The following is a 24,950-nucleotide window of genomic DNA, read 5'->3' as shown; positions in this document are numbered from 1 at the left end:
GTAAACTTACTACCTATTTTTCCTTTAAAACTCTATTTTGTTTTGAAAAATATTTGGATCTAAAAGATTTAAGATTAAGACAATCAATCTGTAAAATTAGAATAAGCGCTCATCCATTAAGGATTGAGACTGATAGATATGCCAAACTTTATGTGAATAGGACACTCAGAAAATGTTTATACTGGTCCGAGTACACAGTTATTTCGTAGTGCATTTCTTTTAGACAATAAATGAAAATTTAAAAAATCCCACCTGCGCTTTCTCAATAATATTTTTACAGTGTGTTGTACTACTTTTGGGACAAATTATATCAAAATTATAGAAAATTTCATCAGCTCTAACTCAAAATATGGACAATTTTATGTTAAGGGGGTCTTGAAATCTTTTGACAGATTCCGAAGTGCTAATTTTTTACCTTTTTCAGCTGGACCTAATCACTTCTTTACATTAATATTTATGACCCAAATTTTTTTACAGTGTCATTTCACCCCCCAACTTGCTATATGAGGCATAAAACATGGAGAAATAAATTTGGAAGGGGTATAACAAAAATTGGCAAGTAACACACTGTCCACACTAAGGACTATATACGTGGACAACGAAAAGCAAAGGACGATAACTGTGTACTCGGACCTACTGTACTTTAAATAAATTTTCGATCTTTAGACAATTTTTCAAAGTTTTTATGGCTATTTACACAAGAAAATTTAAATGTGTATAAATGTTTAGGAAAGTATTTATCTAAAAATCTAGAGATAAGGAGAAGTTCAAAAATAATAAATGCAAATTAGCCACAAATATACATATTTTGAGTGGTATATGATTTTAAATGGTATATTTTAAAGATGTAAATTGTATTATCTGGTTCTGTCCTGGCCTTTTATAGCATTTTTAATAGTATTAAACATTGTTGTTTTCTTATATTATATGTCTCTAATTTATGTCTAATCTTACGTACTTGTATGTAATGTCATGAAAGCTCTTTATAGGGCCCTTTAATTGGAAATAAAATATTCTTATTCTTATTCTTATTCTTATTACAGGAAAAAACTAAAGAGGAAATATAATAAAATCAAAAGGGAGCTTGTTTCCATAAAACCAACATTCTGAGATTTAATTAAATGTAAAGTAAACATTACTATCTTCTACATCATTTGAAATTATGTGGAGAGATGTCTTATTGGAAATTATTCCACATCATTTTATTATTATGTGAAAAGGAAAATCACAAAAATACTGAACTCTGAGGAAAATTCAAAACAGAAAGTCCCTAATCAAATGGCAAAATCAAATGACAAAACACATCAAACAGATGGACAACAACTGTCATATTCCTGACTTTGTACAGGCATTTTCAAATGTAGAAAATGGTGGATTGAACCTGGTTTTATAGCGCTAAACCTCTCACTTGTAAGACAGTCACATCAAACTCCATTACATTGACAAAGATGTGTGAACAAAATGTCACAAATAGGGGAACAAGAACACGAACCCAACCAAAACTGGGGGTGATTTCATGTCCTCACGTAGGGTAAGCAGATCCTGTTCCTTTTGTGACTTATCATAATACATGCTTTAAGAGATGGATGGACAGACCATAATTTATAAACATTGAAATATCAAATAAATCATTGTGTACTTTAAACCCAATGGATTACAACATATAAAGCATGTAAAGGATTATTTACTTTTTCTTTCACCATTTCTGTGTACATGTCTACTGAACAACATCCAGATTCCCTGGCAGCTTCCACACATGCTTTTGCATATTTGGCTGTTTCTGTGTTACTCTTGGTGCATACTCTACCTATAATTTTACCAAGAAAAGCAATGGTTACAGTGAGGCAAAAAGATAATTCTTCAAATCAAAACGTAACATTTTTTATCATCTGTGTATCAATTATATGTTTTAACCTTAATTTAGAAATACTGGACACAAATTCCAGTATATAAACCAAAGACAGTAATATCTTTGGTTTTAAAGGGACTATTGATTGAATTGGTTGGTAAAAAAGCAATATAATTAAAATAAATCTCCCCACTCACTAATTTTTTTAAAACTTGGTCGATGCATGGGATGATAATGGGAACATAACAATTGGAGGCATTTATAGACAGAAATGAGATGTAAAATAACATGAGCATTTGGTAAAAGTTCTTAATTCAATGTATATATATATACAAACTACTATTAATTTTGTAAGAAGCTATTGATTTATTTTAAAAAACTAGGGAATATTACCATTTATTTGACAGTCATTTTCCCAAGCTGAAATGTTACTGGCTGGTGGTCCTATGATAACTACTTTTTCTCTAGGCACACCATGGGACTGAAAAATTATTGATAATTTAGTTTATTACTTAAAATGAGAATAACAAATACTGCATGCATATATACAAAAACAAAGACAAGTTGTTATCAACAAATTATGAGAATAATTGTTTGCTTTGAATAATATTTATGATGTGTATCAATTAATTGGTTGCAAAAAAAATCAAAGATGCAAGCCATTTACAACTAATGCAACCTTAATCTGTGTCTCCTTAAACCTGATTTACGTTTTCCATTTTATGAGGGACATATATAAGTACATAATTCTTCTAAGGTTTTCTCAGGTCTTTCAATTACAATATATGAAAATAAAAAAATAATTCCTAAAACATTTATGTCCAGTTGCTGTGACTGAGCTCGCAAAAAAAACTAAACCAAAGTTAAAATATACCATAATTAAAGCGTATAATGAAATATAAATACACCATCATAATTATCCATCAAGAGTAAATTACTTGTATTTTCTCAACTATTTCCAGTAGGTTCTGTTTAAATTCCTCCAAAGGAACATGCTGCTGTTTGTTGGTGGGAAGATTGGAGTCATTAGCACCCAAAAATACTGTAACCATGGAAATGTTTTTAGCATCAAACTCGCTTAAGATAGATGGAATCATTTTATTGCACCATCTTGTGTTGTATCCAGAAAATCCTCTATTAATAACATCACATTTCCTAAAATATAAACAACAATAATTAAATACACAAATAAAACTTATTTAAATATTCATCATGTTCATTTTGAGATATTAACTGAATTGTCTTTTTTTCAGGTTTAGGATATTCAATCTATTGTTTTACAAAACTTATATAAGTAAACATAAAACATGTGGTGGAGCTAAAAAAATATTTATAATTAAATCTGCAGGTAATTTGTCCAGTAACAACATTTATATCTCCCTTTAATGCAATACTGGCAAACTTTCTTTCTCCATGTTTTCGATCAAATCTAGAATTTAATGAATTGAATTTGTCATAAATACACACAGGCACTTGTCATATACCATTGTGTAGATATATCAATTTAGATTTACGGCATAATAAGTTTAAGAAGGTTTGAAAACCGAGAAATCGAAAAATAAAGAAAATTCGGGACTGGGTGACATTTTTCAAAAAATTTAGTTAAGTACCTTGTGTTATATTAAGGTATATAGGGAAAAAAAATTCTGAGACAAGTGCCTGTGTAAATACAGCAAAAACAAATTAACATTAGTTTCAAGTTGCCTACATCACATGTTTGCCTACATCACATGTACATTCCTTAAACATTTAATGACACAAATCGTTTTTTTTTGTTTTTTTTTTATTATGTGTGCACTAAATGTCCTTTTTTTTGTCTAAAACATGTAGCTTATGTCTAATAAAATCCCACCCTACCTTTCCAACCCTTGAAGGCATGAGTAAGAAAATAAAGAATATATGTTAAGGGTGGCCTTATGATAGGATCATGCCATTTTAGAACTTCACAAACCTTTGTAGGAAATTAGCAAGTAAGCTACCCCAGCAGCCATCTGCAGAAAAACTATACTGAAACATAATAATAATAAAATTAAAATATAATATAATTTGCAATGAGGCATTGTTTGACACTTCATAAAAATAAGATATACATGTAGTATGATTGCTAATGAGGCAACTCTCCATCAGAGCCCAATTTTTTGTCTACGGTTTATCAATAGGAGTATATACAATACTGCCATATAGTATGGTACATGTAACTAAAAATTAGGACATGTTTTGATTTAGATTGTACTGATCTAGTACAATTGGATTTTCTAAGTTTTATAAAAAAAAAGTCTACATAATCATGAGTACTCTGCTTCAGATTGTGAATCAGGGGTTGAAATCATAAAACTTTGCTCAGTGCTCGGAGCACAAAAATCATGCTCGAAACACAAAATCCTGTATTTTGATTGGTTGATTCGAGTCTGAGTACAAAAATCTTTCACGAAAGTTTTATGACCGTAAGGTCAGGCCTTGCAGTCATAAAACTTACAAGCACGATTTTTGTACTCAGACTCAAGAATCAACCAATCAAAATACTGATTTTGTGTTTTGAGCACTTATTTTGTACTTGGAGTACTGAGTAAAGTTTTTATGACCGAGAGTCCAGATCTAGTTATCTAAGAGAATTATTAATTAAGGTCATCTTTTCATAACTCAGAAACCCCCATTCTGAACTTAAATCTACTATCCAGTGTGAAGTAATATTGAAGCAGTATATGTATACCTGTGAAAGAGTATTGGAGTAGTGTGAAGTATTACTGGAGCAGTGAGAATGATCATTTGAGCAGTGTAAAGTAACATTGAAGCAGGACGAAGAAACATTAGAGCAGTGAGAACGAACATTGGAGCAGTGTAAAGTAACATTGGAGCAGCCTGATATACATTGTGTAAACTAGTGCACTATCACAGAAAAAAACAACAAAAAATCAAGGTCTGAGACTTGCAAGTATTTAAGTTCACATTCACAAAGTTCCATTTGGAGATTTTTAAACACAAAAAACTAGAAATCTTGACCAACCATTGAAAATAACGAAATACTGTGGGTTCATTTATTCTAATTTTAAAACATTTTTTTGATAAACGAGATTAAAGTAATGTTGGAATAGAAAGTTTATAAACATGATAAATGAGTTACAAATTTTATTTATTTTTCTCACTGACATTTAGAAACATATTAAATGTCAATGTATTTATTGTTTATACAACACATAAAACGTACATGTACATGTATCACATGAAAACTCACTTCTAGTTTTTGATTTTTATAACAAAATATTACTTGTTAAACTGAACATGCTGAATAGCTGCAATAAAATCTGGTCAAGGCACAGATTTATTTTCATTAGTTCTCATAATACAGAGGAGTAGTTATAGACTCACCTGGGTACTAGAACTGCCTATAAGAATCAACTTTGGCCAAACTTTCTTCAGGTGAGACATTTTTGGTTACTTATTTCATAGAAATCTCTATAAAGGGAAACCAACAGTGTATAGGATATAGCCCATTAAGGTTTTATGATTTTTTTTTATCTGGTCCTTGATTGTATCTTTATAAAATGTCTATATATCAATACTGCAAGTAGAGTAGAAGATAATCTCAAAAAAATGAAGAGAGGAAGCCCATATCAAAAAATTCTTTTCTCTACATAAATATATATCGACCTAACATGTTGAACATTTTTATGGAAGAAATATCAGTTATGCAAGGGAAAAATATTATCTAAAAAAATTGCTTAACCATTCAAACAAAGACCTTGAACAATGATGATGACATATGAAAATATGGCAAGTCTCTATTTGGGAAGGCATTGAACATTTTAGACTTTAGTTGACATGTACAAGACTGCAATGCTAGGTACAAATATTCAGTTCTAGCTTTCAATAAAATGGAACATATAATTTTGGTGCAGATTTATTTTGTTGAAAGTTCAATGTACTTTTGTTTGTTATCTTTATACCCTTTTTAGTTTTCTTTCCTTTTATAATTATTTAATGTATATTTTTATGGTTCATTGTGTAGGTCCACTGATCAAGAATAAGAAGGATTGAGATTTTTTTGAATGATTTAACCCTGTCACATGCATGACATGCATGTGGCTGAGTCCCTGACTATTATCAGGAACCCTGTCATTGGTTGCCCTTTGTCAAATTTCATATATTTTTTTAAAGATTTTCTGACTTATCTTCCTTGATATTGTAAGTTACAAGTGGAAGAAATATTACAGTATTTGTTTCTTAAAGAATAAAGGGTATAGAATACCAGTCAGTGGCGGATCCAGGGGGAGGGTAACCGTTTGGAACCTCCCCTTTTTTTGAGGATCAATGCATTTGAATGGGGACATATAGTTGGAAAAGGGGGAGGACAGGGGTAAGGGAGACAGGGGGTAGGAGAAAGGGGGTGGGAGAAAGGGGGTAGGAGAAAGGAGGGGAAGTCTGGGAGAAAGGAGAAAAAGTTGGAGAAAAAAATAAAATAGGAAAAAATAAAATATCTCTCTTTTTTCCGGTAAATTTAAAAAAATAAAATAAGGAGAAGAGGGGTAGGAGAAAGGAGAAGAGGGGTGGGAGAAGGGTACCCCCTGTCCTCCCCCTCCCCTTTGTCCTGGGTTGGGAACCCCTCTTTTTTAAATTGATGGATCCGCCCATGCCAGTAGTTTTTTTTTTAGTTTAACAAAGTTTCCAGGGGAAATCTGCCTAATTATATTTAAGATGGAAAAATTATAAATTGTCTGTTGATAATATATAATATTAAAAAATTAAAATTGTTTAAAAATACATGTATTCCTGAATCAATAAGTTATTGGAACAAACAATTTCTAGCCATTCATATTAAAAAAAAAATTGTTTCTGATCTTCCTTTAAATTTGCTTTCAATTGCTAGTGGCAACCTAGTCTAAATAATTATGACATCTGACAAGGCTATTTTTTTGGGGGGACACCTTCCTACGAAAATTAAAATAGCCTTGCCAGACGTCATAATTATTTGGACTAGTGGCAACCATATCATGCATCATGCATGGAGACTTATTATTTGCGAAATATGTTCATTTTCACTTCAGTTAATAAAGGGACGCCTCTTTATCTACACAGCTTTTTGTTAACAAAAACAAGAGCCACTTCACACTTTTGATTATCATATCATATAAAACTGCCAGTAATTTGTCTTAAAGTGACTATACTAGACATAAACGCGTAGGTTACCTGGTTACAAGAGCGCAATTATTTGTTTACATTTTACCAAGATGATACACAGAATAGAATCCTATACGGCTTCTGATTGGTTGATACAGGATTGGAATTACATTTAATCGAAAGCTTATCCAATTAGGTTTAAAAATTGCCGAAAAAAATATTCACATTTTACGAAGTATAGAAAATATCTTCCATTTCTGCACGTCGGAGCCATTAAAAATATGCCTTTTTCATCACTAATAGATCATACTAAGTTATTATATAGTCCCAGGGTTATCGTTTTGTTGTCAATGTTCGTATAACGACTATCAGTCCTTTATTGAAAAATACTGTAACGTTTTGTAATTTATACAACATGTCAACAACAAAAAACGTCACAAATAATTTATAGTGAAATACGGGCACCTGCTTGTCTGTGACGTCATATATCAAAATTCTAAAGTTAAGTAAAGTCAGTGTGCCGACATACTCGAATATATACTACTAATACCCCGTTTGGTGTTTACCTGGGTCAATGAATCACCAAAAAGAAGAACCTTAGGCCATGTGCAGCTTGACATCCTAATTTTTGACCTCACATCTGCATCCGTCTCCTTGACCTTCTTTGATCAGCTGCCCAGGTGGAATTTTAAGAAAGAAAAAAATATTACCAAGTACATTAGCAAAATTCAGTAAATTCGCAGGAAAAACGCATATGTTATTAATTATAAAAGTTACTTCAAATGACGAATACACTAATATTTAGTGCAGACGATGTAAACAAAAATGGCCAATGTGTGCAGACGGATTTGTTCTGGTCTTGGACAAAGATTGGCGTTAAACCCATCGTCTAGAAATTTTGCCTCAAGTCCCAGATGCTTTGATAATAAGGAGCACATATACACTTCTGAACACGACGAACTTCGAGCTACGTTAAGAAAGGTAACAGAAACTGACTTCAAAATAAATTTGAACTTTGGTCATACAGACAAGTTGTTGACATAACACAAAAATGCTCAAAAAAAATGACAATGTTTCCAATGCAATTAAAATACTTTCATGATATAACAGAACTTTCAAAATATTTATACTGCATTATTCAGTGCATCTTGTCATGCAGAATTTGTGAATCAATGTATCACTTATTATTAAAGCAGTTTTAACAGTATAGAAATAAATGAGAAGATGTGGTGTAAGAGTGCCAATGAGACAACTCTCCATCCAAGTCACAACTCTCCATCCAAGTCACAATGTTTAAAAGTAAACAACTATAGATCAATTAAAGTACAGCCTTCAATACAGAGCCTTGCATGGTTCACATCGCAGCAAGCAGCTTAGCTATAGATTAGATTTTATTTTATTTAAAGTGCAACCTGATACAATATACATGAAATTACAATTACATTTCAATACATTAGCAATAGTATACCATATCAGTCAGCCTTTAGAGGCTTATGAAGCACTAACAATATTCATACAAGTATATATATAAGGGTCCCTAACTAGTCATACAAGTGTAAAACAATTCAAACTGAAAAACCATCTATCATCTATATGAAAAACAAGAAACACAATTATGAACCACATCAACAAACGACAACCCCTGAATATCAGGTTCTTCAATTAGAAGATGTGCAAACAAATGCAGTGGGTTATATACCTTGCATGTCACTTATCATGATGATCATGCTAATGGGTTTAAACGTTTTAACAGGCTCCTAGTGAATTACCTTCATCCTTTAAACTCATAATTTAAAATAGTAGTGTACAACATTACAGCCTAGAACTAAAGACACATTCACTATGAAATATCAATTGAAATGGCTTAACTTAATTGAAAAGACATATCAACAAAAACAAATTCTACTTGATGGTGCACTTTCTATTACCACTCACACCATGTAGGGTGGAAATCAACCACACCTGTAATATAATTAGTGAAAGCAGTTTCCTCAGACTGATTCAAATATTTTACAATGAACAATTTTATATTCTATATTTTTCCTTCAGATTATTGATAAAGACATCAATCCTTATGTAGATGAATGGGAATCTGAGGGAATTTTTCCAGCACACAAAGTCTTCAAGACACTTGGAAATGCTGGTATTTTGGGTGTATCAAAACCAACAGGTATGACTAACTAGATATATGTGTATAAATCTTGCCACAATGTGCATTAACAGCATTTTAATGTCTAAGTTAGCAGTACATTTTGGTTGGACCTGCCCATAGATGTAATTTATGACATCCTTCATGCAAGGGCTACCATGAAGTACAAGATAATTATAGAACAGGACATACATTTTTTAAAATGATAAGTTCCAGTGTAATTCCAAACTCCCAATTCCAAATAGATGACCAATTTTACTGAAGAAAGAAAACACAATAATTCATTGTCAACAGTTCAAGCATAATATGGAGAGGTTCTGTGTTCAAATGATCTGTGGTATATAAAATACTAGCATGAATTAAATTTTTTTCATATGATGATAAGCTACATAGTATTGCCATCAAAAGATTCAATAGAATTATTTTGATTTTTAAATGATTTTACATGAATATCAATTAAATAGGCATGAGGAGGCCTTTAGTGTTTTTTTTTTGAAGATTGTAAGTGAACAAGGAGCAATGTATCTCTATAAGATTTCAATAAGATAAACTTTTAAGTACTGATTGAAAAAAAGGTCTGAAATACTTTATACATGTAAAACTTGCAATATGAGCACATACATGTACATGTATAGACAGTGAACGTCTTCATTAAGGCGAAGTGTATGTAATTAAACTACACAATGGATTTTTTTAAAATTTTACATGTAGATTTTACTTGTGAAAATAAATCGGAAAATAAAATAAAAAAAGGGGGTAACCGTTTTCGTTTTTGAGATGTTAACAGCATCATACACCAAAATTACAAAGGCTATATAGGGAAAATCGTGAAATTCGGCAGGAATTGTTACATTTCCAAGATTTTCTATTATATTAGACAATCGATTTTTTTTTAAATTTATGAGACGATTCTAAAATGTCTGAGGAATCGATTGGTGCAAAGAAAGTCCTTAGCAACCGTGCTACTTTTCAAGCTATACCCTGGTAAAGTTGAATTTTGCGTGTAAAAAAACAAAAAACAACGACAACGTTATTGACGTCACTGCAACAGTTACGAGTTTGACTGTCCCTTTGGTATCTTTCGTCCCTCTTTTACGACGCTTCATATAGTTCTATACTTGTATGAAATATATACCGTTTTGTTGGAGTTCATATTGCTCGGTCTTTAGTTCTTTATGTTACGTTTTTGTGTACTATTGTATTGTATTTGTCTATTATATTCGGGTGCATGCGGAGATCGCCAAGCTAGAAAACGGTTGACATTTTCTTCATTATGAACTAGAACTATTTTCGACCTTGGTGCCTTATTTTTGTTAAAATCTAAACACTGCGACGTGTTTTCAAAATCTTTGTTCCCATAAAACTTCATTTCATCAAGGTCTCTTCTTAGAATATCAGCCATCTGTCTGGCACAGGATAACAAATCAATATTTAAGTAAATTTAAGTTGTGTGGTAATTCTTAGTACATTTGGGTAAATTAATCTTATCTTTGTGCCGCATAAGCATCTCTATAATTCAACACATCCCTGAGCCACGATATTATATATTTTATGCATTGCATGATCTTCTTTTGATCACAACCCAGACCGGCTAGTTGCGTGAAACATTTTTGTATGATTTTTATTTCTGGAAATCAATCTGAAATCTACAACAGTCCTTTTCCGAAAGTCGGGCTGGACCTATACTTTAATGTGCATTCGGGATTTATACAAATTGTAACCCGAATAATTCAGTCGTATTATTCAGCTGATGTACGAATGCTACATTTCTCGTGTGGGAGAAAATCGGACACGGAAAGGGCTTGAATTATTCGAGTTACTCAAATTGAAACTCAGGAATATATTTCTAACTGTTCGGAATTCGCGGAAACAAATGATTGTTTTTCGCATTACGGTATTGAATCAATATGTGTCAGAGCTACCAATTATTTCTTTTAACAAATTCGAATACCAGTCAGTTTATAGGACCTCAGTTTGAAATAGGGGCGGCAATCCATTCATTTTATCCAATCAATTGGAGGGGGGGTCAACATTGATAGTCGAAAAGCCTTGAAATATTCGATAAAAACGTTGAATGTAAATTATGTGAACTCCAAAGTCTCATATTATAAGACTAGTAAACCACAGTCTTCTCAATTCTTGTATGATCATGAACTAGGTGAAAACCTAGAGCTAACCGAGTGCGAGATCCTCATGGATAATCATCAAGGTCGTTAAACACCCCTTGCAGTAAACTTGGGTTAAATTTTAAAAAAAATCGAAATGTAATAGTCTGAACACATTTCACCTCTCATTTCTCTAAATATTAAATTGCAGTTACAAGTATCACAAAACTTCCCTGACCTCTTTTCTTTAATTATAATAGAGAGAGGAGGGAAGGAGGGATCCAGATTCCGAAATCCCGGGCTTAAAATCACGAAATCCTGAGGTACCGAATTTGAAAAAAATTAAATCCCGAAAGGATCAATTCCGAAATCCCGAGCTTAAAAACACTCGATTCCGGAGTTCCGATAAAGGTCCTACCCTCCCCCCCCCCCCTCCCCCCGTAATTCTATATTCTATTCATTCATAATCTTGAATTGAGACTTGATACTTCAAAATTACATTCTCTAATTTTGAATGCTGCACACAGGCACAATAAAAGAAAACAGATTTCGCTATATATCTCTTCAAATTGGAATTTGTGAAAGAAGAAATGACATGTTATATTTTATCTTACATGTGTACTTTCAATTTCAATATGGTTCTAAATTTAGATTTAGTTTTCCCATAAATTGCGGACGGAATAGAAGACACCCTGTTTATTTTCTGCACATGTAGAAAAAGTTGAAAACTGGGAGTTGAATGAAATAATTTTTACTTATTTTAAGATAAATGTTAGAGTGAGACAATTTTTAAGTTACTGAGTAATTTTGGGGGCATAATTTGTTTATTTTTTGTTTGTTTTCCGTCTTTGTTCTTCCTACTTGTAAGTGTTGCACTAGTGGTCAAATTATTCTCTTGGTATCGTCTGATATCTTATATGAATATAAATCATGTCCTTAAATTTTCAATTGCACAAAGTACGAACATTTCAACGTCTTTTTAATTAAACAATTAAATTCACACGTCTTTCATTAATTATTTGTAACCTATTTTAAAACTTTACGTTGAGTACTGTGTTTTTCGTTCAAGACTACGGCTTTTTAAAACGATATTGTTGGGTCAATTCAGGTTTTATTTTAATTAATTTGATATCAATAGAAGAAAAAATGTTACATGTTTATTTGTTTATTTGTTTATAATTTTGTTGTGAGGCGTTTTTTCTTTCTGATGATATCATAAACACGAAATGCCTTCTCCTACGCGTCTAAAACCAAAAAAAAACAAAAAAAAATCAGTGTTTTTAAGTCAGACTGCACACAGAACAACGCACAGAATGCTGTGATTTCTAGTTGGAGTTATTTAGATAATTTCTATGAGGTTTAAGACAGCACAGGCGTGCTTGTTGGATTCATTATAGACCGCAGAAAGTAGTTTCTCTTTCGTGTGTCCTGTCTTGGAGTAAGGGAGATAACTTGCGTAACTAACGACGAACGTTTTTAATCCCGTATTCCGCTAGAGGCGTGCAATTACGTACACTTCGCCTTAAGGTGTCTTTTGAGTGTGTAAAAGCAATACATTCTCTTAAATCTGTCAAAAAAATCATTTTAAAATTAATTAACTGCATTTCTGATAAACTATACATTGACTGACAAACTAATATATTTAAGACATAACTTGTTATTATGCATAACAGTTTCACGTGTCCTTATAGTTGCTTTATAATATTTTTTTTTTAAGAATATGGAGGTCTGGGTTTGGATTATTCTTACAGCTGTGCTATGGCAGAAGAATTAGGTACCATCAACTGTGGGGCTTTACCCATGGCTATAGGTGTTCAAAGTGATATGGCAACTCCTGCTTTGGCTAGGTGAGTAGGTTATTAATCATGTTGCCACTTTTGCAGTCAAGCTTTTTGTGGTAAAATTACTTACAAAACACTAATAATATTTATTGACTAACATTCAATATTTTTCAATGTATATCCTTGTATATAAAAGACAGAGATCACATGTCAAGACAAAAAATATGAACTAGTTACAGATAATATTCTTATGCATGTAAAACAAGGTTTTGGTTAGCTTGCTTTCTTTGTTTGTATAATGTACAATTGTATTTGGAATAAGGTCCAACCAAATTCAAATATAATATATACAGGTTTAATTATGCCTATATATATATTGTTTGAAGATGTCAATGTTAATTACGAAGCTTTCATAAACGATTATACAAACAGAGCAAGCAAGCCTACCAAAGTTTTACTCTACAAGCAGTAGGAAATTAGCTGTAACATTCATAAATAAAAACATCTCAAAAGATGCATTGCTGACTTCTTGAAATCCTTTTATGCTAGCCTTACATGGTAGCTGAGGCATGTTTATAATTGCCACTGTTCAACATTTATTTAACATTTTTAATGGATTTTGTATATCAGTATTTGCTTTTTAAAATAAAAAAAAAGACCTCTGATGGTACATTTATCAAAAGCTCATTGTATATATCAAGTGGATTTAAAGCAATGTTGATTGAAGAAAAAATACAAAATTTATATCCATTACAGATTTGGAAGTGATAAATTAAAGAAAGAATATCTTGCACCCTCTATTAGTGGTGATTTAGTTGCATGTCTTGGAGTTAGTGAAGTTAGCTCAGGATCAGATGTAGCAAGTAAGTTTAATTTTGCCAAGGTTTGTTAGGATTGTAAAGTAATAAGGATATGATATTTTAGGTTTGGACATTTTTATAGAAAATAGAAAAGGGTAATCAGATCAATATCAGATAATTGGAAAATAATAAAGGTGGATTGGATATACAGTGATACACAGAAATAACAATCCATTGTAAATCTAGGCATTTATAATCATATAGACAAAAAGGTCTCATTAAAAGTTGCTGTAAAGTTGATTAAGATAACTTATTGTTATAAATTAGACTGGAAAAATCAAATCTGTAGCATACATTAAAATGAATTTGAAAACTCAAGAAAACATTAATGTTAATTTGTTTTTCCAGTTCAGAGAACAAAATTACAAGATGCTGAAATCAGAATAGTCCCACATATGATCATATAAATTTCTTGTCTAAAACAAAATATTTTAGTTTTAAAAAAGCCAAAAGAGGTTGAACAGAATGTCTGTAGTTCAAATTCAAAATATAAGTTTATACATTTTTACCTGAAATTGCATAGACTTAATTGCTTCTGATTTCTTTACTTTTTAAAGCACCAGCAAATTAAAACAAAAATTACACAAGTTGAGGTTTAATTATAGTAAGATTTAGAAGCTGGTGGTCTTTATTTTATTAAGTGGATGGATGAATTATTAGCAGAGTTATGTATTGATTTGTGAACAAGATTCCTGAAAGGAAGTATTCCTATATTTATTTTGTATAAGACATCATAGAAATGTATATATAAAAAAAAGTCTCTAATCATCTACAAAAAGCTAAATTATTATTTCTTAAAATAATAGGCCTTAAAACAACTGCTGTGAAGAAGAATGGTGATCTTATTATAAATGGTGGTAAAATGTGGACAACAAATGGAACACAAGCAGACTGGATGTGTCTACTAGCTAATACATCAGAAGGCAAACCTCATCAAAATAAGTCTCTGATTTGTTTACCAATGAATTTACCAGGTGAACTAAGATTTGTCTAAATGTTTACTGTATTAATTTAAGTGGGATCGAACAAGAAAAGTTATGTAGATTTTCACATGAAAATAGAATATGAATGGAAGGAGGAGATACAGGAATCAAATATGAGATAACAACCTGACAACAAAAATTATCTGAAAAAAAAGAAGAATGAAACTGGCAATTAAGTTGGTAGGAGATTTGATTTTCTGGATTTTAGGAGACTATCGTAGCTCCAGATATTTAAGTCTGACATCAGATGCTAATAATTCTTTGGCTAAGTAACCATTGTAATGTCATATAACACACAGCACTGATATAACATAAATTATGTCTGCCATGAAATATGGTCCATTGCACATAATTTCATATCAAATATTGCCTGCAGACACTTTTTCTTTATGAAATACTGTCCAGGACAATATTTCATTACAGAATCTGTCCATGAAATTTTGTCACCTCCTTTTGGACAATATTTCACTTTGAAATTCTGTCTGTGATTTTTTTTCCTTGTCATTTAAATTATATCTTGCCATAGATATAGGAGGCCATGAAATTGTGAGCATTTATGGAATATTTTTCATAAAAAGGTTGTTCATAACCATAAATTGCTACATAAATTAAATTTACAGGTTTGTTTGTTGATATTATTCAAATAAAACAACTAAATGATCTTATCCAAAATATCAAATAATGTTTATTACCTCCCTTTCATGAGACAAATTTCATTCATGACTATCCATCTATGATATATTGTCTCAATATACACAATCTATTTTGAGCTTTGATTACAGTACCTCTCTTTAACTAAACCAAATTTCATACTGTCCATTTATGAAATATTGTCTGTATATGGAAAAATTTCTTATGGAATCAAAATGGGACGAGATTTCATGATATAAGGTCAAAGTCTTCCGGAACAATATTTGATAGGACAATATTTTGCTAAACATTGAAACATGAACACTAACATTATTTTTCTGACTACATATAATGGTTTTATGCTTTATAAAGTGGTATATATGTAAGACTTGGAGGTGCGATGGGGACGCGAAAGTACGATGGTCACGCTGAAGTGCAATGGTCCACGCTTAAGTATGATGGTCCTTTCTCTGAAGTGTGATGGTTTTGCATAATGTTCAAGTATTGTGACGTTTTCCAACATAACGTTTAAATACAACATTGATTTGTAAGTCGGAGGTTTTGTAGATAAAGGTTTCATGCTTGAAAACAATATGAAGGAAAAAAAACGATCAATGACAGAAACGAACGATTCAAGTCCCGAACAGAATATTTTAAACTATTCAGGTAGCAAATTAGAGAGAGCGCTGAGACTGAAACAGGCAATTGAAACTTGATGAACTTGGTCAGATGAACCCTGCTTAGTTTTATGATATCAGTGGTGGATCCAGAACTTTTCCTAAGGGGGGGGGGGGGGGGGCACTAACTGACTTAAGGGGGGACCCGCTCCAGTCATGCTTCAATGATTCCCTATATAATCAACCAAATTTTTCCCACGAAAAAAGGGGGCCCCCCTTGATCCGCCTAAGCATATAGATATACACGCTGAATATTTGTTTTCATTTCGCCCTTGAACACCCTATATCTGACTCTATTATACTGCATGCTAATTGCAGAATTGGCAAATTTAAAATTACATTAAAAAAATCAAAATTTAATCTTGAACAGAAATTTAAAGATCTCCCAAATGCCAAACTAGCAGCTACTTTTTTCAAATCTTAATAATGTGATTTCATTTTAACAGCTCATGTACATTTTGCTTTTGACTCAATGTGACAGGAAGACCATTGCACCACAGCTCAACCACCATCACACTTCAGCGTAGATATCAACAAGTTAACGTCACAATGTCACCATCGCACTTCAGCGTGGACCATTGTGGTTTGGAGTACCATTGCGGTTCCGAGTCCTACATATATATCTCAGAGCCAAACACTTTTTTGTTGTATTCTTTTTGTAGTTTATGCTTGTTACCTTCTTTCATCTAAACTGTTCTTTATTTATATTTTCTTATAAAAGATAATTATTTTACATTGAAGGCATAACTATTGCAAAAACGATAGACAAATTGGGAATGAGAAGTTCAGACACAGCACAGATATTCTTTGAAGATGTTCGAGTTCCAGCAAGTCATATTATTGGAGATGAAGGGATGGGTTTTACATATCAGATGTTACAATTTCAAGAAGAGAGAATTTTTGCAACTGCTGCTGGTATGTCTATTTAGCAAATTGACAATGGTTGTGTTACATGTGGTGCCAATCTCCTTAACATTGAGGTCTGATATCAAATTTTGTAACTCCCATATTGGTCTCAAATTTTCTGCTTCCCTGAAATTTATAGTACAAATAGCAGTTTACAAGAGCTCTTTGCTTCCATCTTCAGATTAGATAATATAATTTTGGAACAAACTGATTGTTTATAAGTGGTCCTGAAATAGATTGATTAGCCTGTTCTTTTCATCAATATGCTTTTTTAAAGTATATGTTGTGTACAAGTTGTAATGTTGTACATATTATAATTTGTATAGATTTTTTGTACAAGTTATTAGAGTTTTATGACCCGCTTAACATACATGGATGATGCAAGCAAACAGTCTTTTGTTTGACTATTTCTGTAATTTTTCCATAACTACATGATACATTCTAAAGTCTAATACTTAGCATTGATATAAAAACATACAAGACTTTTTATGGATATAATTTCAGTATACCTAAGCAGAAAAATAAAAACTTAATTAAAACCATTCACGTATCATCATTTCCAGTTTGTGGACAATGAGAATGGCACTAAATGTTAAGTTGAAGTATATAGATTTTTTATTTAAGACATTAAACTGATACATTTTAGAAAATACATTTTTATCAACTGTTTCAAGAAGGTAGTTGTCAAAAAAACTTATAACTTGTACAAAAACCCTGTACAAATTATAATGTGTACAAACTTATATCTTGTACAAAACATATACATCCATAACATAGTTACATCAAAATTTTACATCAAAATTTTGATTTCTTTTGATTGACGAATTTTTATAACTCCAGAACGAAGTTGTCGGTGCCATATTGTTTTATTCCATAACAAATCATTATATGGATTTTTTTTCTAAATGCCTTCAAGATATTTGGCTGATTTTTGGTATGCAAGTTGACCATGATGAGTTACAGATCAAGTTTAAGTTTGTTCTGCTCTGCTAATTTTTGCCAAAATTACAGGCTTTTGACTTTGATAAATTGTTGATAATCACAGTTATACAGATTTTTTTCTCTAAATTCCTTCCGATATTGGGCTGATTTTTGGTATGTCAGTTGACCATGATAAGTTACAGATCAAGTTTTGTTCGTTCTACTCCATTAATTTTTGGCGAAATTACTTTGATAAATTGTTGAAAATCATAGTTATACAGATTTTTTTTTCTGAACGCCTTTAGATATTGGGCTAATTTTTGGTATGTGAGTTAACTTTGATGAGTTACAGATCAAGTGTAAGTTTAGTTCCGCTCTGCGGATTTTTGCCAAAATTTAGGGGTTTACAACTTTGAAAATTGTTGAAAATTCCAGTTATACAATGTTATATGGATTTTTTTTCTATACTCCTCCAGATTTTGAACCAATTTTTGTGAGACATCCATCATGTTTGTGTCCACATGTCTTATTGAAATTACAGATTTTCAATTTTTGGAGACGGTGCCATTCGTGTGGCTTTGACACATCTAGTTAAAAATATGATTTTTATCCTTACAATTTATCTTGAAAGCAAACAATGAGACAAGTCTTCACAGGAGACCAAATGACACAGAAATTAACAACTATAGGTCACAATACAGCTTTCAGCAATGAGTAAAGCCCATACCATATAGTCAGCTATAAAAGACTCCAAAATAACAAATGTAAAACAATACAAACGAAAAAACTAAGGCCTTAATTTTTGTACAAAATAATGAACGAAAAACAAATATATAACACAGCAACAAACATCAACCACTGAATTAGAGGCTTCTGACTAAGTTTGCATTGGTTATAAGTATTGATATATGTCAATTTATTACTGTAACTTGGCTGCACAAATTTTATTGCATTCATAATGTAACCTAACCATTTTATAATGCAACTCTTGCTAATTAAATTTCAGCTTTAGTTCCTTTGGATACTCTAATCAAACTAACTGCAGACTATGCAAGAGATAGAAAAGCCTTTGGTCAGTCTATTTTAGACAATCAAGTTGTTCACTTCACACTAGCAGAGCTTGCTACAGAAGTTGAAAGTCTGAGGTCCATGTTGTACAGAGCTGTAGGTAAGCTAATTGTAGTTATAAGCTACTACTCTACTAGCAAGCAGTATTATAATTATATAGGCATCTGAAATTCTTAATGACATTTGAATCCTTCTTTCTAGCAGTAAAGATTAAAAAAATAATTGAGTACCGGTAAGTTATTTTCATTGATAGTAAAATCTTGATAGAAAGTATGTTAATAAGGGAATAACTCTGGCTTTTTTTAAACATGAAAATTTCCCTCTTGTTTTCATCATCCTTTTTAAAGTTTTGTTATTCATATATATGGCTACTAATTGTTGAACATGATTTATTAAACAACAAAATCACAGTTATGTGACCAAAACAGCTGAGTCATTCATCTGGTAAAGGCAATGCACTGACAAGTACTACTTGTCACTTTTATATGATGCAATGTTTTTTACCAATGCTTGTGCACTAATATATTCATGATGATCTGCAATACCTTTATCATGTTTATAATTTGAGAGGTAGATAGAGTAGGTTGGTACCCCTTGAAAAGGCATTGTGAACCTTGGCTTCCCTGTGGTTAACAATGTTTTCTCAGGGTACCAATCTATTCTATCAACCTCTAAGCTATGTGTTATTTATATAGTAGCTTGAAAGTATGAATTTCAAATTTCAAATTTTTTATCATTTATTGTCTTCTACAAGTTTTGAATAATACTAACTGAAGTGAAATGCTTGATATAATTAGTGCCAGATTTTTAATAATTTTAAAACTTTGATCTTAGGTCAGTATATACAAGGACATGATGTTACAATGTTGGCATCAATGTGTAAGCTAAAGGCTGGTAGATTAAGTCGTCAGACTACAGATAACTGTCTACAGTTCTGGGGAGGAATGGGCTTTACAAATGAAGTATTAGTCAGTAGATTATACAGGTAAGATTTTAAACATTTTATCACTTGGTTATTATATACTTGATAGAAATAAAAAAAACATGACATTGTATAAATACAAATGTGAAGTTTACAGTTAACTTCAATCTTGTTTAGTTTGTGTGTAAGCGTCACTTTTGACCCATTTGTAGCTGTTACAACTAATTGCATTTACCTTAAATTCAGTAATTTTGCTAGTTTTTTTACTGGATTTACAAAGTCAAAATCGGTAATTGATTAAGGGATGTACAGTGGGTGGGCAGGTGGGCAATCATCGAGGCAGGCGGCTGCCAAACAGTGTCCATGCATGTACTCATGAACCGTTCAACCAAAGCTTTTCAAATTTAAATATGTTGTTACTGATGACAAAATGGAAGTCTAGTTTGATATTGATGATTTTCACTTCCACTTTTCTGAAGTAATTAAACTTGAAAGATTGAAAAATGGTGTTTCCAGTTATGTCCATGCTGTAACTCATGAATTGTTTTACCAAAGCTTTTCAAATTTCAATATTTTGTTACTAATGACAAAATGGAGGTGAAGTTCGATATTGACGATATTTACTTTCACCATTCCGGAGTTATGGTCCTTGTGATATTGAAAAATGGCAGGACATTGTAATATTGAAAAATACCAGCACACAAAGAAATGTTCAGATGTCAAACAATAATCTATAAACATTTCCCTGTAAAAAAAGGTTTTGAAATATTCGTTTATGATCTTGATAGGAATATGATGATACATATCTTTATTCTCACAAACAAAATTACAAAGGTATAGAGATATTAGCAGTCACATATTGATACTTCTCATGTTTAACATATTAGTTGAATATACTATATACCATAATTAGGTCTTTCAACCTTTCTGTTGAAAGACCTATTGTATTCGTTCTGATTATTATTAGGTCTTTCAACCTTTCAGGTGAAAGACCTATAGGGTTTGTTCTGATTATTATTATTATTATTATTAGGTCTTTCAACCTTTCTGTTGAAAGACCTATTGAATTCGTTCTGATTATTATTATTATTATTAGGTCTTTCAACCTTTCAGGTGAAAGACCTATAGGGTTTGTTCTGATTATTATTATTATTATTTTTTTTTTTTTTTTTCTTCCGCCAACTTTTTTTTCCTTCGCTGTTTTTTTGGTTCACAAGATATCGCTTAGATATAAGGTAAATGATATCGAACAGTTAATACGCTTCTGAAACTGACACCGCGTAACAAAAAACTTGACCTTGTAAGAGTTATCTCCCCGAAGACTGTTTTTCTTGTGGCCACTACTCCTTCGCAACCGTATAAGAAACCGACAAATTTTTTTTTCCAAATTGCTCGTTATATCCTTAGGATGTTCTGTTTCATTTCAACCGAAGCTATCCGGAGACTCCATATGAGAGTTATCCCCCCTTTTATATATGATATCAGTGATATGCATTTCTAACTGGTAAACTATAAGTGATAGAGACCTAGGGTCTTTTGATTTAAGATCCTTGGTCCAAAAAAATGAAAATTAGGTCAAGGTCAAAGGTCAAGGTCAAATTATAAATTTTGATTTTGGCTTATTTTCACTTATTCTCATTAACTTTATAAGATTTCGACAAATTCTTTTTACTAAATTGTTAGTTGCGACATGTCGTAACTTAAAATTTTTGATTGGAAGGGTGCGTAGACAATAAATGGGAGTTTTTGCCCCTCTTATATTTAGAATTATGCGTAAAGTGATATTACTCATGAACCATACATACTACTGACCTAGGGTCTTTTGATTTGGGATCCTTGGTTTATGACCTTGAAATACGGGTCAAGGTCATAGGTTAATTGGACGTTCTAGATTTTGACCTTTGCTCGAAATTCATATTTTCATATCATAAAGCCATAGTAACTGACATTTTCAACTGAATCTTAATATTTTCATATCAAAATAGATCCTTATTGGTTGAAAGACCTTCAATTGTTCTTTGAACAATTGGTTTTTAATTATTATTATTATTATTTTTTTTTTTTTTTTTTTTCTTCCGCCAACTTTTCTTTCCTTCGCTGTTTTTTTGTTTCACAAGATGTCGCTTAGATATATGGTTTATGATATCAAACAGTTAATACGCTTCTGAAACTGACACCGCGTAACAAAAAATTTTACCTTGTAAGAGTTATCTCCCCGAACACTGTTTTTCTTGTGTCCTCTAAGGCTTTGCAACCGTATAAAAAACCGACAAATTTATTTTTCCAAATTGCTCGTTAAGTCCTCAGGATGTTCTGTTTTATTTTGATCGAAGCTATACAGAGACTCCATATGAGAGTTATCCCCCCTTTTTATATGATATAAGTGATATGCATATCTAACTGGTAAACCATAAGTGATAGAGACCTAGGGTCTTTAGATTTAAGATCCTTGGTCCAAAAAAATGAAAATTAGGTCAAGGTCAAAGGTCAAGGTCAAATTCTAAATTTTGATTTTGGCTTATTTTCACTTATTTTCATTAACTTTATAAGTTTTCGACAAATTATCTTTACTAAATTGTTAGTTGCGACATGTCGTAACTTATAAATTTAGATTGGAAGGGTGCGTAGACAATAAATGGGAGTGTTTGCCCCTCTTATATTTAGAATTTTGCGTAAAGTGATATAACTCATGAACCATACATAATACAGACCTAGGGTCTTTTGATTTGGGATCCTTGGTTTATGACCTTTAAATTGAGGTCAAGGTCATAGGTTAATTGGACGTTCTAGATTTTGACCTTTGCTCGAAATTCATATTTCTACATCATAAAGCCATAGAACTTGACATTTTCAACTGAATTTTAATATTTTCATATCAAAGTAGATCCTTTTTGGTTGAAAGACCTTCAATTGTTCTCTGAACAATTGGTTTTTAATTTTTTTTTTTTTTCTTCCGCCAACTTTTTTTTCCTTCGCTGTTTTTTTGTTTCACAAGATATCGCTTAGATATAAGGTAAATGATATCGAACAGTTAATACGCTTCTGAAACTGACACCGCGTAAAAAAAAACTTGACCTTGTAAGAGTTATCTCCCCGAACACTGTTTTTCTTGTGGCCACTACTCCTTCGCAACCGTATAAGAAACCGACAAATTTTTTTTTCCAAATTGCTCGTTATATCCTTAGGATGTTCTGTTTCATTTCAACCGAAGCTATCCGGAGACTCCATATGAGAGTTATCCCCCCTTTTATATATGATATCAGTGATATGCATTTCTAACTGGTAAACTATAAGTGATAGAGACCTAGGGTCTTTTGATTTAAGATCCTTGGTCCAAAAAAATGAAAATTAGGTCAAGGTCAAAGGTCAAGGTCAAATTCTAAATTTTGATTTTGGCTTATTTTCACCTTTTTTCATTAACCTTATAAGATATCGACAATTTTTTTTTACTAAATTGTTAGTTGCAACATGTCGTAACTTATAAATTTTGGTTGCGAGGGTGCGTAAACAATAAAAGGGAGTTTTCGCCCCTCTTATATTAAGAATTATGCGTAAAGTGATTTTACTCATGAACCATACATATTAAGGAACTAGTGTCTTTTTATTTGAGATGTTTAGTCTATGACCTTGAAATTGAGGTCAAGATCATAGGTGAATTGGACGTTCTAGATTTTGACCTTTGCTTAAAATTCATATTTATACATCATTAAGCCATAGGAACTGACATTTTCAACTGAATTTTAATATTTTTATATCTAAATAGATCCTTATTGGTTGAAAGACCTTCAATTGTTCTTTGAACAATTGGTTTTTAATTATTATTATTATTATTATTATTTTTTTTTTTTTTTTTTTCTTCCGCCAACTTTTTTTTCCTTCGCTGTTTTTTTGTTTCACAAGATGTCGCTTAGATATTTGGTATATGATATCGAACAGTTAATGCGCTTCTGAAACTGACACCGCGTAACAAAAACCTTTACCTTGTAAGAGTTATCTCCCCGAACTGTTTTTTCTTGTGGCCACTAAGGCTTCACAACCGTATAAGAAACCGACAAATTTATTTTTCCAAATTGCTTGTTACATCCTCAGGATGTTCTGTTTCATTTGGACCGAAGCTATCCGGAGACTCCATATGAGAGTTATCCCCCCTTTTATATATGATATAAGTGATATGCATTTCTAACTGGTAAACCATAAGTGATAGAGACCTAGGGTCTTTTGATTTTAGATCCTTGGTCCAAAAAAATGAAAATTAGGTCAAGGTCAAAGGTCAAGGTCAAATTTTAAATTTTGATTTTTGCTTATTTTCACTTATTTTCAATTACTTAATAAGATTTCGACAAATTATTTTTACTAAATTGTTAGTTGCGACATGTCGTTACTTATAAATTTTGGTTACAAGGGTGCGTAGACAATAAATGGGAGTTTTCGCCCCTCTTATATTTAGAATTATGCGTAAAGTGATATTACTCATGAACCATACATAATACAGACCTAGGGTCTTTTGATTTGGGATCCTATGTTTATGACCTTGAAATTGAGGTCAAGGTCATAGGTAAATTGGACGTTCTAGATTTTGACCTTTGATGGAAATTCATTTTTATACATCATAAAGCCATAGGAACTGACATTTTCAACTGAATCTTTATATTTTCATATCAAAATACATCCTTATTGGTTGAAAGACCTTCAATTGTTCTTTGAACAATTGGTTTTTAATTTTTTTTGTTTTTGTTTCAGAGATTTTCGTTTGTTATCTATAGGAGGAGGTGCAGATGAAGTTATGCTATCCATTATATGTAAATACATGGACATTCTTCCAAAACCACAAAAGAAGAAATAAAGTCTAAACATTTTATTTTTAAGGGCCTTTTGTATATAATGGTTGTAACATTCTATCCATGTACTGGCTTACTGGTTCAGAAGGGGATTGTGAAAAAAGTAACTTATTACTAGTGTTCAGTTGCAATTTTTCTTTTTTTGA

General features: G+C 31.7%; 2 protein-coding genes across 5 annotated transcripts in view; one reads left to right on the top strand and one right to left on the bottom strand.

Annotated features, from left to right (window-relative positions):
* LOC143064240 (isoamyl acetate-hydrolyzing esterase 1 homolog) overlaps nt 1-7,669 on the bottom strand; it is a 12,333-nt gene extending 4,664 nt beyond the window's left edge. Inside the window, exons 1-6 of one of the 4 annotated variants that reach the window (XM_076236920.1) lie at nt 7,531-7,645; nt 5,216-5,302; nt 3,801-3,856; nt 2,788-3,004; nt 2,243-2,330; nt 1,689-1,807 (exon numbers count right to left, since the gene is read on the bottom strand). In XM_076236920.1, coding sequence (XP_076093035.1) covers nt 1,689-1,807; nt 2,243-2,330; nt 2,788-3,004; nt 3,801-3,856; nt 5,216-5,275 — 540 coding nt within the window. In that variant the 5' untranslated portion in view covers nt 5,276-5,302; nt 7,531-7,645. Of the gene's footprint in view, nt 1-1,688; nt 1,808-2,242; nt 2,331-2,787; nt 3,005-3,800; nt 3,857-5,215; nt 5,303-6,956; nt 7,003-7,063; nt 7,078-7,530 lie in introns of those variants that run through there. The other 3 variants (XM_076236923.1, XM_076236921.1, XM_076236924.1) reach the window with 3 other exon arrangements.
* LOC143064239 (putative acyl-CoA dehydrogenase 6) lies at nt 7,661-24,950 on the top strand. The gene is made up of 9 exons (XM_076236919.1): nt 7,661-7,945; nt 9,014-9,134; nt 12,936-13,065; nt 13,756-13,862; nt 14,666-14,833; nt 16,891-17,064; nt 18,983-19,144; nt 19,879-20,029; nt 24,707-24,950. Exons 1-9 carry the CDS (start codon nt 7,790-7,792, stop codon nt 24,807-24,809), a joined length of 1,272 nt encoding a protein of 423 aa, XP_076093034.1. The 5' UTR covers nt 7,661-7,789; the 3' UTR covers nt 24,810-24,950.

The sequence above is a fragment of the Mytilus galloprovincialis genome, chromosome 2 (assembly GCF_965363235.1).
Source record: "Mytilus galloprovincialis chromosome 2, xbMytGall1.hap1.1, whole genome shotgun sequence".
NCBI lineage: Eukaryota > Metazoa > Mollusca > Bivalvia > Mytilida > Mytilidae > Mytilus > Mytilus galloprovincialis.
This window is presented reverse-complemented; position numbering and strand designations above follow the sequence as displayed.

Excerpts from the sequence above, each read along its gene's own strand:
- LOC143064239 (XM_076236919.1), top strand. The coding sequence starts at position 7,790 with ATGGCCAATGTGTGCAGACGGATTTGTTCTGGTCTTGGACAAAGATTG. Across the intron at positions 17,065-18,982 it reads AATTTTTGCAACTGCTGCTG|CTTTAGTTCCTTTGGATACT; the intron begins GTATGTCTATTT and ends ATTAAATTTCAG. Across the intron at positions 20,030-24,706 it reads TTAGTCAGTAGATTATACAG|AGATTTTCGTTTGTTATCTA; the intron begins GTAAGATTTTAA and ends TTTTTGTTTCAG.